The sequence below is a fragment of the Pocillopora verrucosa genome, chromosome 5 (genome assembly GCF_036669915.1).
Source record: "Pocillopora verrucosa isolate sample1 chromosome 5, ASM3666991v2, whole genome shotgun sequence".
Lineage (NCBI taxonomy): Eukaryota > Metazoa > Cnidaria > Anthozoa > Scleractinia > Pocilloporidae > Pocillopora > Pocillopora verrucosa.
Window position 1 is genome coordinate 24,848,914 of NC_089316.1, and position 20,117 is coordinate 24,869,030.

At 37.0% G+C, this 20,117-nt stretch overlaps 1 protein-coding gene across 1 annotated transcript; it reads left to right on the forward strand.

Annotated features, from left to right (window-relative positions):
- The first annotated feature begins 9,734 nt into the window (after positions 1-9,734).
- Positions 9,735-18,740, forward strand: LOC136280829 (adhesion G-protein coupled receptor D1-like). The gene is made up of 17 exons (XM_066166549.1): positions 9,735-10,136; positions 10,593-10,782; positions 11,269-11,373; positions 12,754-12,834; positions 13,185-13,272; positions 13,543-13,621; positions 14,180-14,226; positions 14,462-14,591; positions 14,755-14,849; positions 15,048-15,150; positions 15,248-15,398; positions 15,528-15,612; positions 15,763-15,829; positions 16,190-16,272; positions 17,146-17,266; positions 18,318-18,359; positions 18,539-18,740. Exons 1-17 carry the CDS (start codon positions 9,735-9,737, stop codon positions 18,710-18,712), a joined length of 2,043 nt encoding a protein of 680 aa, XP_066022646.1. The 3' UTR covers positions 18,713-18,740.
- The last annotated feature ends 1,377 nt before the right edge of the window (positions 18,741-20,117 follow it).

Here is a 20,117-nt window from a genome sequence, read left to right on the forward strand (position 1 = left end):
AAGATTATCGAACATTACATATTGCGAGTTTAATGGAAGGTCAAGTGCCTTTGTTTTCGAAAGCACGCTTGTTTAATCAATCGTTGATTAACACAACTCTACCTGTTGGAAATCCATCCTCTCACACTCCGTCCCAGTTGTCCAAGAGCTCAGCAAGTTAGTGCTTATTTGCGATCCCGACGGTGCGGTCCGAACAGCAATCCAGTTCACTTCCTTAGTACCGTTCGAGCTGTCTTCAACGCATGCTGTGAATCCACTTTCAATGACATCGTCAACCCAGATCGCGCCACCATTACGAGGACATGGCTCTTCTTTGTATGGCCAACGGAGGCAAAGACTTTTACTTGCTTTCCGCCATAGAAATGATACTGAAAGGAGATCTTCTTGCATGCGAACAGACCTGGTGTGGTAGTAGTAATGTTTTCCTTTTCGGCCTTGAGACCAAGAGCTCTTAAGAAATAAATAAAGACGCATTGAAATACTACTTATTCTTGTTTGCAGTTGTCCAGGACTTATGATGCACACTCTATTTTGCGATCCGGTAAATTGTTCTATTGCATCTAAGTACCCCCCCCCCCCCGTTTCTATCTTTATTTATTTTCTTTCTAGTCCACGTTGTTATCAGTATAAAATAGATGTTTCACGTCAATAATCTCTTTCAGCCATTTTATGACCATATAAAGGAAACCCGTATCGACATACCTCCTCTTGCTGGAGAAACGAAGATGACAACAAAAAAAGCATAAAGCAAACCGACTGAGTGTTGGCACTTGCGCGACATCTTGCTCAAAATGAGCAGTGCATTTGCCTGCTGCAAATTAAAACCTCCTAGGAGGATCAATTTCAAACATCTTCACCCGCAGAGATCTGTACATCACGTGAGGGCAAGTCGAGTTACGAAATACTTAAAAAAAAAGTGATAACCAGCACGTTTTTAGCAACTAGGGAGAGGGGGGAGGGGGGGGGGAAGCAATAAAGACTTAAAAGCCTTACCCATTTAATTTTGATCAATTGGCGGGATTCATGGTACTTTAACTTATATTTGTCAGTCCTTTCTCTTAACCTAATATTGATAAAGTTTGCGTGACATATGGACATAAACAGATCACCCCCCCTCCTCCTGCTTCACTGCCCCACCACTGTAGAGTAAGGGGCACCCTTAATATTCTTTACCTAAAGATTTACGGTAACTGATCACTCTTTAGAAAGGGGACGAAATGATTCGCAATGTTTTCATAAAGGTAGATTCTCTTAAAGAGCAAGGGACAAGCTCGTGCGAATTGGAAGTGTTCTTATACAGATCTTTCGGGATTTGAATATGTCTAAAATAGAAAAAAAAAGAAATTTAGGATTAATATTGTTCGTGGTATAGCTTGTATTTTTGGTCTACACGGCTGATCAGACCTTAAGACTATTAAATCCTTTACAATTTTCGATTCATTGCAATCACGATGTGCTAACTTCCGTTCTTTTCTTATTTCAGTACATGGAATAGTTCCCACAAATTTTTTGGCCAGTTTTGAAAGATTCCATTTCTCGCTATTTTTTTGGGGCCTCGGTTATTTTTTGTAGTGTATGGTGAATGTAAAGGATTGTTTGTGTGTTGCGTGTTTCTAAATCAGTCTTGATCCAGAATTCATTCGCCTTTCAGTATTTTAAGCTTTGCCCAAAAGAACAGTGAGGTCATGGTATTATTGCGTACTAGACATTTAAATTTTTTTTCTAAATTGCTTAATTACGTAATAGTGAAGTAGTATTCGCCTATCAATTTTAATTGATTTAATTTCTCCGCAAATTTGCCTTTGATTGTAATTCTAATGTGAAAGCTTATTAACAAAGTCCTTTAAGTAGTGTTTGTGAGTTTCGTGCAGTAAAGTTGTGTTTGTTATTAAGGCCTGTTTGCTTCCGTAAAATCATCTTAGCTGTTAAACATATTTTCGCACAGTGTAAGTCCAAATTTTTGCTATGGCAAAAGAAAGTAGAGAAAAGAAATAAAAGTAATAATTACACAGAGGGAAACCAAAAACTCTTGCAACGATTTTAGCTTCCTTTTAAAGCTTGTCTTCTTTTGCAGGAACATTAACATCGGTAAAATAACAGCAGAAAAAAACATAAATGGTTTGTAGATGATGAGACAGGTGGGCTAAAGGAGACTTTAAAGTTCATAGGGTTTATTTTATTACCGAGAGAAAATCCTCTGTCGTTCGGGTAGTGAAATGGAAACGAGGGAAAAATCTCTTAATTTGGCCTTTAAGGTGTAGTGAAGTATTTTATCGAATACGAGTAGTAACTAAAGAACTTAAGCAGAACTACATGGTGGCAACGAAGCACGAGTGGCTCCGCATATCAACATGTATCTTAGGTTTTGACAATAGACAAGATTTTCAGTCTAAGAGTGTTATATTGACATAACTGAATAAAGGGAGTAAGAGCAACTTTTTGGGAGAAGTGTCAAACAACACATTGAAATCAAAGGGTTAGTAAAGAAGCAAGCGAAAATAAATAACTCTTCATTTCCCAACGGACACACTGTTCACGAATGACATGTAAATTCACGTGGCTGCTCGTCTGACGAGATAACTCAAAACGTCTTTGTCAGATGAACAGCTAATGCTCGTTAGGTGAACCATTCAAGACTCGAAGTAAAAGGTTATCAGTCCTTTCCAACTCATGGTTGATATTTCTATTTGGTGATAAACTGAATAGTCGTAAGAAGTGGCTCAACACTAATTGCTAAGAAATCATTGAGAGCCAGACTGATTGTTGTGTAAACTGAAAATTATAACAATATCGGTAAGCTTCTTTAAAAAAGAAAGAAATTATTTTTCCTACTCCATTGTTTGCTACAAGCTTTAAAAAGTGGTAACTATTCATTTCTTTTTTCCTTTTTTTTTATAACTTTGATAATTTATATATATTAATATATATTATTAGATATGGGGCCCCGTTCGCATGACTTGTGCACTAGAGTCTCACTTGATCGATAAATTATCCATCTGACGCTTCAGTTCCATTGGCTGGTCAGGAGAAGGGTGCTACGTCAAGTCTACTGATGCACACTAAACAGAGATAACTGTATGACGTCAAATTCCGTTATGGCTTGTGAAAATTGGCCGCTATTGAATTTCCATCCATACCATAGAACAATACAAAGTCAAAAACAAAAAGAATACGAATTTCAAATTCTTTGAATGTAATAAAGTGGCTAATTAAACTTGCGATTTATAGATAAGAGTTCGTTCGAGGAGAAGGTTTCAGGCAATCTTCCCAGCAATGGATGATGGAACTAGCACAAAGCAAACATCTGTAATGCCCTCGGAAGTAAATGAGGATTCCACAGCCATTGCTGCGCCGAGAAAAATAAAGGTTCAGCCACTGAGTGACACCGAAAAAACTAAAAAAGTATTGAACAACTTAAACCTCCATGTAGTTTGCAACATGCTACATGGTACATAACAACAAATTGAAATTTCGTAGTAAGGCATACCTAAGCAAAATATTGCAAGTTAGAAATCCGGCAGATATTATATAATATCAAAATGGAACATTAACTGGAAAGCCACGAAAAAAAGGTGAAGCTAAACAAAAAAAGAATAAGGAAAAAAAAGATAAGTCATCATCTCTACAGAAGAAAGTCCTGATTTTTTTTAAGTTTTTCGGCAGCTAATGCCAACCTTAAGTTGGCTTGTCAGTGCACTGTCTGTGATTTGCAATTAGAGCACCATTTTCTATACAAGACGATATTATACTTTTCAGTTTTTACCTATGATTTGCCATTTGTAGATGCATATGCATTTTGAATAAATTCTGCTAACTCCTAATGACCGCACATAACGATATTTCATTTTCTTAGAATGTTTATTCAGTGGATGAATAAACATGTAAGAGATTTGAATCCGCTTTCAAAAGGACGGAAACGATCAAGATTTAACACTTGAAATAGAAGCTCTCCCTGAGGATTGAGACCACATTACTCTTAGCATGTTCCTTTACAGCGTAAAAAAACTGCTTTAGACGTTACTGCACCGCTTTTGCTCTGCAGAACATTGTGAGAATAGGCTAAATTACGGAATGGTTAGAATTTCCGCGGTCTGCGCATACATGGGCCATCTAAGGACTGGGCGTAGCGAATCTGAATGACGAAGTCTAGCCCCAATCAATTCTGTTTCCTTCTTCTTTTGTTAATGTTATGGATTGTATGTCTTGTTGTCACTTTTTTACAAACAATAACAAAAACAAAAATCTGGAAAAAAGACAGACAAAGGAGCAAATGCTTTTCCACAAGAGAGATTGATAGGGCAATTGCGATTATTTGCTATAATGCATTTGCCTCCGCCAAACATGAGTTCATAAGGACAACTAAAATATACGACCAAGAAACACCATGTGTTAGAGTGACATGCGTTTGGCATCTTAATTGCAAAAACCAGTCATGTTGCCTCAGTGATTGTCAACATAGGACATTGATATAAATACCCTGACAGTTTTCAAATGAAAACAAAACAAAGAGTGGTAGATTTAGAATATTAGGTTTTTTTCTGTACCGCGTCTGTATCGTTTTTCGATTGATTAATAGCTAGATACCCGATAGTCACAAGCACAGATTTCAGTTTGATTTGCAGGAGAAAACTGAAAATAACATCGGAACAAAACGAAATGCTGTATATTAAAAACCTTATCCTTTATAATCCTTCGTCACCTGTGTATGGGCGATGTTAATCCACCCATCGTCCTCCTACTTATGTGTGTAATTATGACAATTGGACATTGAAGATGTTATAATGAATCTACAAGCTAAAATGTTAAGTTCCTTTTAAGCCATAAGGGGGAAAGATTTGGACTCAAACCGTTTATAGTCTCACTCTGCAATAAGTGAGACTGACATCAAATCCTTTTACATCGCTATGTAGGGCCTAAGTGAAGTCTGAAGAAGTAATATTTCAAGAAAAACTGTAAATTTGAAGTGCGCCGCTAGTCACGTGAAAATTATGAAGTTTTCGTTGGAAACACGAGGCCAAGGCGCCTTATTGCAGTGATAAAATATGCGAGAATTTTCCGTCAGTAGGTTTATTATTGAAGGCCTTGCAGACGTTGCATGACGTTAGTAAAAGAAGTAGCAGTGGTTATCACATCCTAGAGTGCGTCTTTATTTTTCGTTTTCTCGTTTTTCTCTGTCTCCTTGACTTAATAATTCTCGTTTTGTCGGCATTAAAATGAAATATTTTAATTCCCTTTGATACCAATAGAGTAATGTTTAAAATCTCTATTTTACAATCTTTAATTGCTATTTGCGGTCAGCTTAGCTACTTTTTAGTCTCTCAAGAAAGTCCATATTCGTGAATCGCCACTTAAATAGTTGAAGGAGTTAAAATTCTTGAAGGTGTATCTGTTTGAAATTGTGGAAGTAAAAACATCTTTTGTTTTCGGTCTTTCATTTAGGGGTGCCAAATAAATGAAAATATATTGTGATTAGATGGAGGCTCAAGCCGAAAACTTCCCCTGGCAGACATGATAAAATACTCATTTTAAAATTTCTTCTTTAATCAAGTAAAACTTGCTCAACCTCATTTCAGTTCGTCATGCACACCAGGAAATTCGGCCCAGTTATCACTAAGGACACCAACTGAGTTAGACACCCTTTGTTTTATTTTAATCCTCATTCATTACACATCTCTCAGTGGTGATGTCATTAACACAAATACGTCAGTGGGTGCCCAACCTACGGTTGAATTAGAATTTCAAAAGAAACCGGGAAAAAAACAGTTGTGTGACTCATTGACTTGTCATCCGCTATTTTATATTAAGAAATTAAAATAACAAGTTTGAAAACTGTTTTGTCGGTATTAAGGGGAGTTTATATGGAGAAGAGTACCCAGGGTGAGAAAGATTTCGTTTCCTCTTTAACCAACACAATAAAAAAACGTTCGCTTTAAGCAATTTTTAATTCACAGCCACCCGCTACTTCTTTGCAGTTTCCATGACACTTTCGTATTCGTATTTTCGTATCTATATTGCCTCAATTTAAAATGTAAATACGGACCCAGCTAGTCAATTTAGTGCCAACAAACCCAAGGAATAATGTGTTAGAAACTCACTCCTAGTTTGGTCTCTGCTTTCTTCCTTGTTCGCTCAAGATCTAACGTATCTTTGTGTCCAACGTCTGCCCAAAGCCACTGAACAAAGACCAATACCTTCATCGCTGTTTCACGAGACGGTGATCTCAAAAATGCCGAATTCATATCTGAAAGTTTGAAAGGAAACTTTGGCCAAAATGTTCTGGAGAATGATTTTTCTTGCACTAATGGCTGGTGAGTATGAAAAAGTAATATAGTAACCTTTATATGCGTAAACTTTAAAAAACTCGATATGTTTAGTAGCGCGGCTATTGGTTGTATGTTGTACTTTCAATTTCGCTTGTTTTTTGACGGAGCTCTTTAAAGCTCTCTTAAGAGCTCTTTGAAGGGAAAGTACGGTTTAGAAAATGTTACTTCTGTTGAGAGCGCTTTTTCACAGGAATTCGAAAACAATTGTCGTTTTGTCCAGTTCGGAACGGAAGCCAGACAAATGCAGTTAAAACAAACAAATTCTAATTCGCTAAGCACTGAGGTGTCATTTGTAATAAGATCGATATCCCAAACAATGACCGATATGACACAATCTACTGAGCTTCAAGCTTTTATAAGACAAAAGGATGGTTATAAAGTTCCTGTAAAAATTTCCTTGTGTATTTGTGTTGTTTTATCTTGAGACGGCAAAAATTTACTTGATAGCGACTATGAAATATGCATAGTGCGCCTACTTATCGCCACCGTTAACTGGCATAAGTCATTACAATTTGCAAAAACATCTAACATAACACTCTTACCTTGTTTATTTATGGTTCTATTAGCTGTTTCGATGATCACTTTACATCACTCAATTAGCAATGTGAAATAAATCTGTCGCGGCACTGCGCTGTTTCTTTGTAAAAACTCAAAAAAGGTCACTTTAAAAACAGATTCTACTTGAGACGAATTATCTTCGATTTCAGATGAAGTCGATCTCCAAGTAAATTCATTTCTTGACAGCATATACTCTCGCATCTCATAACAGTTGCCACAAGAGCACCACTCGCAGTTTACAAGACGTCAGCGCTTGCATATTTCTCCTGTTATCTTTTCCCGAGGTGCTTCATTAACAGCGAGTTCTTCTTCTCCCGAAGAAGAGCCACTTTACGGCTTAAACGTGATTGGCCGCATTACAACGTCTGAATGAAGATCCATGTCGAGAATTGGGTCGTTTAGCTCTCCTCGCCGCTGTTTTCTTAGTTTTGTTTTCTATCCTCCTTAGTCGAGATTACCAGCTTGGCCATTGCTACGTCATAACTACTTCATAACAAAGATGGCGGATTTAAATTTTAAAATCTGAATTCTTTTTTTTTTTTTTTTTTAATTTATTTTTTTAACGTGATTTCAGGCAACAAAGCCACAAAACAAGTCAGGAACTTTTGATTTAGGCAAACTTCTTTTAGTTTGTATAGCACTTTCCCTTTAAAATATCAATGAAATAATAACAATAATAATAATAATAATAACAAAGATAACAGTTATTTTTCTAAAACAGAACTGAGCAGTTTATCAAACATTCTGTCTGTTTGTTGGAAACAAATGGTATCTATTTATCCATCCGTTCATTCGTCCTTGAAGTATAAATTCTTGGTTTTCTTTCTCCTTTTTATTGGGGGAAGGGATGTCAGGTGGTTCAATTTTTCTTTTCTCTTTCATTTGCCTATTTTTTTAAAAGTAATTTACCGATTCATATCACCTTTACTGTTTTAATTATGATACAAAAAAAAACCTATTTTATCAAAGCATTTCTGTCAATCACCGAATCTCTGTTCTATGCATTGGCAAAATACGTATAGATGTGGACTATGGCTTCATGTGCCTCATGTCTTCTGAAATAATGAGTTTTTCATTCTATGCAGTTATTTTAGTGGTTTCTTGCAACTTCCTTGAGGAATTTTTTTGTATCTGGAACTGTCGATGGCATCCCGCGTTCCTTCATACAAAAGGCTAAAAGACACTGAGCGAACGAAAGGGATTTTGCTTCAAAAGCCACCTTCAACCTGTGGGATGACAGGAAGTCTCAGCAAAAAGGTCCAACTAAAAGCCAATTTGCAAAGATTTTGCTGCATCAGAGCGTCGACGAACTTCGCGCGAGGTGCAGGTCACGAGAAGTAAATGACGAGTTAAAAAGTATAGACGGGCCTCCAGGACTCCTGCCATCCAGAAAGCGATTTTAAATTTTTTGGAGTAGTTCTGACCAGGATATGTTTTAACGACTTTTCTTTGCGATGTAATTCAGTGCGTTGGTTTTGAATGAGATGCCATTTTCCCATCCAGTTCTTGCCGGAGGATATTGCGTCAAAAATAGCAATACCTTTTTCTGTGTCCTATTGCCTTTGTTTTTCGATGGCCCTTCTCTAGCACAGGACGAAATTGCATGAATCCGTAAACGGAAACGTGGCGGAAACATGCAACTCCATGTTTCCGTTATGTTTACGTAAAAGTGGTCCGGTTCCGTTGTATACGCAGCAACGGAAACGCGAGAAAACGTTTCAGTTTACGGCTTCTTGCAATTTCGTCCTGTGTAGTAAGCCTGACATAAATCTCTCCACATCTTTGTCAAGTTTCTTCCACTCCCCATTTTATAGCATATTTTGACACGTGGAGGGTGTCGGATTTGTTCTTAGGGTGCGAGACGCTTCTTCTTCTATAAATCCTTCCTTTACGACTGGTAAAGCACGACCCTTGCAAGACGTCAAGAGTAATACAAACGATTTTACCCAGTTGCCCTCATATGGTTGACTAAGAAGTCCCACTTCTTCATTAGATGCCTTAGTATCTATGCAACTATCTTGCTATTGATTCCCGTCCCCCCCCCGCCCCTTCCCCAGCCCTCACCCCTTGTTTCGGTATGGCTGTGAATTGGGGAATTATATATTTTTATTTTGTCTCTTTTACAGCTGGTATGACCATTCCGACTTCAGTACAAGGTATGTTTTGTCTTGGCGAAAAAAAAAAAAAAAAAACAGGAAATAGAAATTATAAAGGTTTAAAATTGTTCGACTAATTAATCCCTGCCGTCAGAGGGTTAAACAATAAATTATCTGTTGCTAAATAAATCTAAAAAAGCGATCTATTCCAAAAGATCACTGATATGTCATTGCTTGTATTTGTCCAAAAGAGGAGAAAAAGCAAACAAAGGGGGGTTGTGGCCTAGAAACGTTAGAAAGTATCATGTTACTCAAAGCGGGACCCATCCTAAACAATTAGGAAAAAATTAAGAAAAAATATAACTGAGGGTTCTGAACATCCTAATAATCTTTTTTTATTTTTATTTATTTATTTTTATTATTATTATTTTAAACAAGCTCTCGGTACCAACCACTCACTACTTTGTTCAACGAATGGAAAGTGAGAAGTGAGAAACTGATACTAAGGAAAACAAAAAAACGAAAAACAAAAACAAGAACAAAAAAACAGACCTATACCCATACAAACACAAACCGAAACTGCAATGCGTTATTTACCGGGTGGGAAAAGCAGCTGGGGTTGAACTCGAGCAGTAAAAAGATAAACAATCAAGCGGAAAAAAAGACAAGCAAGTAATATACTTATAAAAATAAAAAAAAATAGATAAAAAATATAAACAGTATGTGTATGAACGAGAAACAGTATTTACAATGCAAAATGTCTCTTATTAATGTTTACGAATCTAACGCAGATGGGCATTGCTCCCGCCCTAATGATACACTCGCACCCTCAGAGCTGAACTGCTCGGACTATCAGCAACATCGTGATAAAATGCGTCAGTACTGGCATAGGATGGAATGCGACAATAAGACACCTACGTCTATTGACAAAACCTGCTGCAACTCTTGGTGTAGGCAGTTGGCCTCTTTGTTCAGTCAGACGTCTTCCTGGAGAGATCACTGTTTTAAAATGTGGGGGTGCAGAAAAAATGAAAAAACTCGCATGCAGTTTTCTATTATATTGACAAATACAACAGACTCGTCGTATTTGGGCAGAATCCAAGCGAAACAGTGCTGGAAACTGAATTTTCCTGCCATTAAGCTGACACCATTGAGCGAGGTAGGTGTATTTTATTCTTTTGTAACATTTTTAGTGCCTATTGTTATTGGTCCTTTAATTCTCCCCCTTTAGACACTGTAGAAACCAATTCCCCTCATAACCATGTCCGCGTAGCTATCGATATAAGTTCGACTTTCACGCGGATAATGCAAAGCTAGAAATGTAATTGCGAGTACGTTCTTTCTTATGTTATCAGTATTTCCTATGTTATTTATAATCTTGTAATCAGTCGTTCCATTTTTAATGTATGACAGTATGTTCGTAACACTTTACTTAGAAACCACCGGCGATGACGTGTAAATAGAAGAGTTCGATCGAATCGTCAGGAAATTAAACTCCTCTTGAGTTTATTAGTTAAAGAAAGCTCAATTTTCCAGACTGTGTAACCCATGAATTTATTAGTTCCTTTAAGAGCTAGGCTACTAAAGGTTTTGTCTAATCCAACTACTAACTCAGTCCCCAGGCAAGAAACTTGTCGACATCATCCTAAATGAAGTGACAAACTCTCCTGGAAATAAAGTGACTAAAAAAAATATGGAACGCACTTTCCTCACTGTTACTGATTTGGAGGAAGTCATCGGAAATTATGCTCAAAATCGCCTTAATCAAACCGTACCTGAGATTGACATCCGTGGTGAATATGCAGGTGAGTAGATCTTAAAAGCTGATTTGAAAGTTTTCTTGATTTCTAATTCGGAGTTCAGGATGAATACATGCATCACCCGTGGCATATTTTAGAAACATCTGCTAACGCTTCAACTTTTTAGACGTTTTGCGAGGTATGAAACGCCTTGGACCTCTTTTATGGCAGTTTATATCAGCAGATTCCTATCGCTCATCAGTTATCTCCAATTCCCAAGAATTCTTTCTATTTTCCATGTGTTCTTCAATATTGTCATGGTCAAGAATAAGCTATGAGGGAGTGAAAAAAAAAGCACTTTATGTGACATTTGAATCGAGAACGCTCCTTTGAATGATGATCCTTGCAAACTACTTGCATTTACTACCTCTAAGTGATGGTTCCTCAGCCTTTTTGTCCCAAAACTTTAGAGGCCGACAATTTGTGACTGTTACGAAAGCATCTGAATTTATTTTGGCCCTTACTTAAAATAAGTCACTGTTTTGCTGTTAGATATATTGGTCAGGACGATTTTCCACGAAAATGAGACTGGAGTTCAATTTGAGGATGATAAAGGAGAAAACTACGTCAGCCTTCCTGTTACAGGCTTCGATAAAGGTTGGAGAGCTATATTTTTCACTTTTTTAGATAATGATATATCTTTTCGTCGTATTATTCAAATTATTTTAGCGATTGTTAGTGTTCTTGGTCAAAGGGGGGCTGGGTTTCAAGTACTAAAGAAAATTCTAGCTGAATGGCTGATATCTTAATCCAGTTGTATCGATTTTCTTTTATTAGCTTATGTCTCCTTTGGTCGAGGTTTTTCATTCTTGTTACAAAATTGAGCATACCAATGAAACATACCAATAAACGCACAGGGTCTTTAAACCGTGACAACTTGTTCTTTTTTTATATCAAAGTTCACACGGCAACTAGGTGGACAATCAGACATGGTTTGATGCTACTCTGGTTTACAAATTCAATGGATGTAACCGAAGAAGTTACAATTCATAGACCCAACGTTTCGACACTCCTGTCCAAAGCCTTCATCAGGGGTGATCTAAACGCTGCGACAAGAGGTCCTTTTATATGATCACTAATTAGCTGCTTTTTCTCCGAAGAGGTGTAAAGAGGCGTTAGGAAGTAAGCCGCCATCATCACGATTTAAAGGAGTGTGGGCGGAGTTAATATACAAAGTTTCCAAACAAAGGCCTGTGTGCTCCGATAAAGCTGACTGTTCTTTTTTGTAAAAGAAAATCACTTTTTGACGCTCTTTCAAACGTGTACCAAACTGACGTTTGGTCTGTCCGATGTATTTGTTATCACAGTCATTGCAAGGAACAGAATAAATGGCGTCGGTTCGTTGTTCTTTCGCGACAGGATCCTTAGGTTTGGCGAAAATATGCCCCAAAGTCTGAACAGGTTTTTGAGCAACTTCAACGTTGTGGTTGTTAAAAATTCTCTTGATGGATTCCGTAACACCTGAATGTAAGGAATAACAGCAAAACCAGTCGCTGGTTCCCTTTCATCAGGAGTGTTACTAGTTGTAAATGGTTTATTGAAGTTACGGAGAAAGGTTTTTGGATAGCCATTTGCCTTAGGACATTAAAAACATATTTCCTCTCCTCAGTCTTCGAATCGAGTGACGATGGTAGACAGTCAGCCCTCCTGAGTAAAGTTTTGGCTACAAAATTTGTAAGATTAGTGACTGTACGTAAAAAAAGTTATACAGCAACGAAGGCTTATGTCCACGTTTTTATGGCTTACTTAAAATTCATAGACCGGGAATTCCTTTGAGACCCATTGCCTCTTTTGTTAGTTCTCCGACTTATGCAATTTCTGGTTATCTTGCGAGAATTTTGTTGCCTGTTGTTGGGAATACTGATTACACTGTCAAAAATGTATGCGAATTTGCGGATTTCATAAGAGATAATACTCTTAACGCTTGTGAAGAATTAGTATCTTTCGACCTTGTTTCTCTATTCACTAAAATCCCAGTTGATCTTGCCGTTAAGGTTGCGGAGGAGAGACTCAGAGAAGATGCTTCCTTAGGACAAAGAACTTCTTTGCCTGTAGAGGGTATTATTCATCTGCTGTCTTTTTGCCTCTAAACCCCACAATTTGCGTACAAGGTCATCTACTATCATCCATCCATCCAATTCACCCTTGAGCGTGAAAAGTATAGACATTTCCCTCCTCTTGTTTTTTAAATGTGTCCGAAGGGGTTCAGGGTACTTTAGAGACAAATGTCTACCGTAAACCTACCCACATCGACTGACAAACACCTCGCTTTTGATTCTCACCACCCTATTTGCCATAAAGTAGTCTTCGGTTACATTCATTAAATCTGTAAACCAGAGTATCATCAAACCATATCTTGTTGTCAATATTCACGTAGTATTACAAATGTTTCCATTATTACATCTTAGGATCAGTTGTACTTTGTGTCATATACAAAGATCTCCATGAAGTATTCCTAACAGGCCAGACCGACTCTGTTCCTGTCGATAAAATCAGGTTTGCTAAAACTTAGTATTGCATATAATATCTTTCATCTCAAATAAATCTCTTTTGGTATGCTGATAACCTACATACGGCATAAGAGAAATTTTCTGGACTTCAATTTGAATTTCTCGTTTGTTTCTGTTTCTTTCGTCTTCATTTTGTTTTTCTACCTTTTTACTAATTTATCTTTTTGTCTTTTGATTGTTTTTCTTTTTTTCTGTTGTTGTTGCTGTTTTTTTTTTAACTATTGCTTTATTTGTTTATCTATTGGGTATTAAATAGTAATATCTTGTCTGCAACGATATGGCCGAGGAACAACACTTTCAGAAAGGATGTTACGTTGAGATTTAGAAACCTTGCGGTAAGTTACAATTAATCAAGAAGAGCTGCGTCTGAATTCGTAATTCTGAAATGGAGTTTGAACAGGGCTAGTATTTCTGGAAAATTTAGATAAAGTTTTTCAATTTAACCTTCCCTTATGCATCCCTCTGTTCCATTTTGGTCTTGCTATATTTTTTTTATATTTTTTTTGTTTGTTGTTGTTGCTTGTCGTTGCATATACTACTGATTTGGTTTTTTTTCTCTTCTTTTTGCGTGTATGTTTTTGTGACTTTTGTGGTTGCGTTTTCTTTTTTCTTTGGTTTTGATCTGATTTGTTTTTCCTTACAATTTCTATTTATTTTTATTATTATCATTAATATTATCATCATCTTATTACGTCAAGGTCTTATTTTTCTTTAGGGAGTTTCTTTAAAGAGAGGAAACAGACTAAAAATCTTGCGAATAATTCTTTACATTTCTCTAAAGTGATGGGGGGGGGGGGGGGTGGTATGAAAAATTCCGGCGAGAGCACTACCCCCTCCACATTAGCCAGCGAGTCGCTGTACTACGTAACAATAACGGCACTTTACGGTTTCAGGATGCACCGAACAGAAGCTGCGTGTTTTGGAATACTTTAAAAAACAGGTAAACCGATTTGAATGAGTTGATGACATCGTTCACTTCAAATTATCAATTTGCTTAAGGACTTTGCTTTTGTGCACTGGTACATCACGTTGTGTGGTCACCTCTTACTCCTTCTTTTTCTCCTTCTCAGGCTTCCGCGTCCTCAGCGGTCTGTAAGGCTGGCAGTTGTTTTGTTTGTTTTGTTCATTTAGAATCTAAAGACTGCTTTTCTAACTGTTTTCTGCTGTCATTCTAGTTGGTCAGGACAAGGGTGCCTCCTAACATCGAGGAACGAATCTTACACTGAGTGCAGCTGCAATCATTTGACTCACTTTGCAGTTCTTATGCAGTTTGACAAGGGAACTAGCAGTAAAGTTTTACCTGAGGTAGGAATATTGCTATGCATACATGCATTGATTTCAGAAGGCAATAAGAGCACAAAGCATTGATGTGGCACTTTTTCTTACATCTGCATTAATCCAGGTATATGGTGTGTAGCCCTCTTCCGTTACCAATATTGAATCACTGTTTTTGATTTCATTTTTTAAGACTGACGAAAAAGCGCTGAAAATTCTTACGTATGTGGGCTCGTCTTTTTCTCTGGTTGGAATCACTTTAACAATCATCAGTTATGCTGTTCTTACGTAAGTACATGACATAGTTACACGCAAGCATTCCAAAGCAAGCCCAGAATATAGAATCAACAAGAAATGATATCAGTTTAAATGCATAGCTAAGATTCCTTTAAGCAGCCAAGTCGAATCATAAAAATATAACCAGGCTTTGTATAAAATGAGGATAGAACTGACTTAGAATAAAATCAGTCATTTAATTTTGATTAGAGACATGAGGGGACCCTTATCTCAGATTCGAGTGAGTCTAGTCGCTTCACTTGGAGCAGGTCAAATGATCTTCCTAACCGGAAGTGGTGCTGTTGAGAACAAGGTGAGATGTTATATCAAACGAGAAGAGAGGAATCTCTTTCAGTAAATCTTTACGACTTTCAATCAACTCTTAACTCAACTTTTTAATTCCTGTGCAGTCTGCCTGTGTTACAGTAGCAGCTTTTGTGCAATATTTCCTAATGGCCGCTTTCTGCTGGATGTTGATCGAGGCAGTTTATCTCTACCTGTTTGTTGTAAAAGTTTACAATATCAGCGACAAGATGAAGGTTTCTCATGGATTTTCATGGGGTAACTATGAAATAAAAAACCCATTCTCTCTTTAATGATCTTTTGAAAAGTAAAAGATGAACATTGCCATCAGCTAGACATCACTATCATCATTTGACTCTGTTATCACTTCGTATCTCGAATCCACAGGTCTACCCGCTCTCGTCGTTTCCACATCGCTGAGCATTGCAGCAGGAACCGGGTCAGGGATTAAAAGCTATGTCAGTGAGAAATTGTAAGAAATAAATGTTGTTGTTGTTTTGTTATTTATTTGTTGTTTTTAGTTGTTATCAAACCCAGCCTGGAGGGTCCTGCGTACATGCATGCGCAAAAAAAAAATTAATTGATCCTTTATCAAAGTTTCGCGTAATTAATTTTTATTCAGCTGCTGGATGTCATCCCCTAACGGCATGATCTGGATATTTGTTGTATTCGTTGTGCTGATTGAGTTGGTATGTTGAATTCTTAAAGTTTTTCCTTTTGATCCTTCACACTTTGCCTTCAGTTATCATTGTTTTGTGAGCATTTTTCTCGCCGCCTTTTTTAACCTCTTTGACTCTGTTCAATAGTTTTCAACGAAACATGAAGTATATATAATTTTTCTTGAGGTGACCCTTATGTTGAGAGATGCCGTTTTCTGACGAATGGTGAAAGAAACCTGAGAAATGTCTTGCGGAATTGTGGGGAGAGGGAAAGGTTAGGGGGAAACTTTTGACCACTATCCACTAAGACCGCTAGGACCACTTAGCTCAAGTGCGAACTCCTGTTTTCCTTTGAATAGTTATCCATGGTGTTATCACTTTTTTTTTCAGTTAAACACATTGATACTGGTGCGAGTTATCAAGGAGATGATGATCATGCAGCATGCAAAAGACAAAAACAGAGAACAAATAAGGTAAGTATTTCAGCGGCGCCAGTGGTAGATTTTTATAAGCCATTAGCCTCATACTTTGTTGTCTTATACGAATAATGCCAACTCACAACAATGGTAAGAACAAGTCTGTAAGAATGAAACATCTTAGGAAATGAAAACTTTCAACCCTTCTTCAAATTTTACATGCAGTTAGGCCCTCAGGGGGGGTGCACAAAAATGCCCTTTTTGAAGGTCGCAGCACTCTTTTTGCCATAGTAACAACAGCTGCTTGTTCGAGGCCTGGGGCCTCATTTTCATACAAAAACGTCGCAAAAAAAGAGTGAAATGTTTATTTTTCTATCTCAAGCTAAGTACAACATTACAAGTTGGCACTTCTATTATTGAAAGTGACATGTGGGTAAAGCAGGGAAAACGTTTATATAAATTTCTCCAAAAGTACACTGATTATGGAACTGAAACCAAGCCAACTAGCTGGTTATAATATTGTAGTTTTAAATATGGAAAAATATTTCTGCGGGCCTGCCTCTACTTTCCATAGGGGCAATCAAAAATCAGATATTTTATAATTTGGCGAGGATGTTACTATGTATGGTAGAAGTGCCAACTTGTAATGTTTTATTTAGTTTGAGATAGAAAAATAATCATTTCACTCTTTTTGCGACGTTTTTGTATGACAATGAGGCTTCGGGCCTCAAACAAGCAGTCGTTGTTGCCATGGCAACAAGAGTGCTGCGACCTTCAAAGAGAGTATTTTTATGCATCTCCTCTGAGCGCCTAACCGCATGCAATATTTGAAGGGGGTTGAAAATTTTCATTTCCCAAGATGTTTGATTCTTTCAGAGACTTGCTTTTAAAAGGAAATTCTCTTGATTTTCTTTTTTCGTGATTTTATAGGCTTGGTGTCAGGGCATGCGTGGTGATGATTCCTTTGCTTGGGATCACGTGGCTGTTTGGTCTTCTGTCGCCCCTGCATAAAGCGTTTGCATACATATTTACAATTTTCAACTCCACTCAGGTAAACTGAATACAGCTTTTAGTGAACGAAATCCGTGCTCATACGGTACCAAAGTAAAAGGGCAGTTGGTGGATTTAACTCTGATTGAGATATTTCTGTTTCAAGTATGCATCTTGACAAAGATTAAAGTCAGTGCTCAGAGTGCACCTCATCTCAGGGCACAGGTTCACCTAACCCATGTCTATTAAGAACTGGTCTCTCCTGACACAAAAAAAACTCTCACATTATTTCATTAATTCATACTTGAAAAAACACACGTTACGCGGCTGATGAACTTTTAACAGTAACAGCATTCTTTAGAAAACAGTGTTTAACCCTTTAACTTCGAAGGTATTATTAGTAATTCTCCTCACTGTCTGCTATACAATTCTTCTGATTTTATTTCTGAGAATTTGGTATTGGATCAGCTAATAATCCCCTAATTGATACTTTTCTTGGATCTCATCAGCTGTCTTCTTTATTTTGTATTGATATTGTAAGGAGAATTTCTCTCTTGGTCACTCATGGGAATTGTAGGATTGAAAAAGAAAAAAAAAGGGAGAAACAGATCATGATTCTAAGATTTGTCTTTTAAAACAACGATCCTCTTTACAATTATATGAAAATATAATTCATATGAAATTCAGTTTTCCAGAGTAAAAAACAAACCTCAATAAAACAAAACATATATCTATTTTGTATCAGAAATCACAATTTTGCTTATTGAAACTAAGTCGATTAAGGACATGACAAGAGAACACTAACGGCCTCACAATCGAATACCTGAGATCTTGATCTAATTACATTCCTCTCAATATTCCTGAAGCGCGTGAAAAGTGCCCCGTGAAGGCATGAAGTTGTACTATCCCTTCCTTACAAATTTACCAGGTGGTGAACTTAGTGTAATACAGAGACAAAGTAGAGAAATTATGCTTAATAGCAGGAAAGGTTTGGACATTTTTGCTACCCAGCAAAATTTAATCTTGAAAAGGTTGAAGTTGGAGGGCTTGGATGAAAGTGCTTTGAATCTACTAAAGGCGTTAACGTGATTTTCTGCATTGTGATTTGACAGGGCTTCTTGATATTTCTCCTTCACTGCGTGAGAAACTCAGAGGTATGCTATTAAATTTTATTAAGAAGTTTCTTTGTAATTTAGAACTTTGCTCAGATTTTTAACCCGAAAGCTTCCACTTTGAAATAAGAAATTCAATTCAGTTCGATGGTTGTATTTATTCGAAGCACGTTTTGTTGTACAATTCTTGAGATCGTTTTGATATCAACTTATTCATACAGATTAGATCTCGCTTCAAGAGAAGGATCATTCGTGTCACCCCAACTGCAGTTGAAGTAACAAGCATAAAGCGAGCTTCTCAAGTACATGAAACCTCCATGGTGATATTGCCAAGGAAAATTAATGTCCAGCCTCGCAATAACCATGAAAGTGGCACTGAAATCTTTGAGATCTGAGTCGTCATCGAATTGTTGCTTCTTAGCTTAGAACTTTGTATCGATCCGAAGATTAATAAAAGAACATCTCAATTAATCTAAAAGTCTCCTCCTTGTCGAAGAAACGAGCACCGGATACATTTGTGTTAAGAAGGTCTACATCTTACCAAAAGGAGAAAATATTATGCAGATCAATGGTAATCAAAATATCGTTACTCTCAATAGAGGCAAGAATTGAAAAAAAAAAAAACACAACAAATAAACCAAAAAAACTATTCATAGTTTTTTCTTTCGGTAGTCGTTTTTACTTGCGTAATTGTTTCAGAATTTTTCTCCAGGGAGTGTTGGTTGAGAAATATCTCCTCGTTAACTCTAGGAGTGACCATTCTGATAAGCCTGTTTTTCCTAAAACACGCACTATAGCCTGAGATTTGAGCGTCAGACTATGAATTTTTGACAATGGAACTTAATCCATTCAAAAAGCTTTTTCGATTTGTCATGTGTCCAAAAAAAAAGACTTTATTCATTTCCTCATTTAAAAGTACACAATTAATAACATTTTGATGAGGAGCATGGTTGACAATGTCTCGATCGAATCTTTTCGCGGAATAACAGAAAGAAATCTCAAATAATATCCATGTAAGCCTTTTATTGTTAACAAATAAGGAATCAACCCTCTTTACGTTTCATGATATCATTCTCATAAAAAAATATTAAAGTTCACATGGCAACCAGGTGGACAATCAGACATGGTTTGATGCTGCTCTGGTTTACAGATTTCATGAATGTAACCGAAGAAGTTACAATTCATAGACCCAACGTTTCGATACTCCCGTCTAGTGCCTTAATTTAAGGCCTAAATGTAATAACTGTCCTAAATGTAATGAAGTCCTAAATATTATAACAGTTGGTCCTCAATGTAATAAGCCTCCAATGCAATCATTTAACATTTGTTGTTATAGCGAACATCCACATCCACCAATATTTATGTCACATTGCAGACTCGCTGATATTAATCAGCCTTTTTCTTTATTTTCTAGACTGAAGTCGATAAATATTGGCTGCAAACCATGACACTTATGAACAATTGGCATCAAATGAAAGCTGGCAAACCAATGAGAACGCTGACCAATACATCTCCATTTATCACTGGCTCAAACTCTTAAGTACAATAGATTTTGAAAAAATATGATAACGTTATTATTGTCTACTCAGTAATGGAATTAACAAGTCGTAAACCAAATTACAGACCTCGACGAGGGAGTCCACTGAGTTGTAGGTCGCACAATTGGCAGGCTCGGATATACATTTTTTTCTTTCTTTGTCTGAATAGACTTTGTTCACATTCACATTTGTTTCCTAATTCAGACCTCGTGACAGCACTTTAGAAAGCGATTACTTTCAAACCCTCGAATATCTTGATGAG

What these genes read in the sequence shown, in the direction of transcription:
- LOC136280829 (XM_066166549.1), top strand. Translation starts at nt 9,735, where the DNA reads ATGTCTCTTATTAATGTTTACGAATCTAACGCAGATGGGCATTGCTCC. An exon ending in AGCTATGTCAGTGAGAAATT is followed by an intron (nt 15,613 to 15,762) that starts GTAAGAAATAAA and finishes ATTTTTATTCAG; the next exon opens with CTGCTGGATGTCATCCCCTA. An exon ending in CAATTTTCAACTCCACTCAG is followed by an intron (nt 17,267 to 18,317) that starts GTAAACTGAATA and finishes GTGATTTGACAG; the next exon opens with GGCTTCTTGATATTTCTCCT.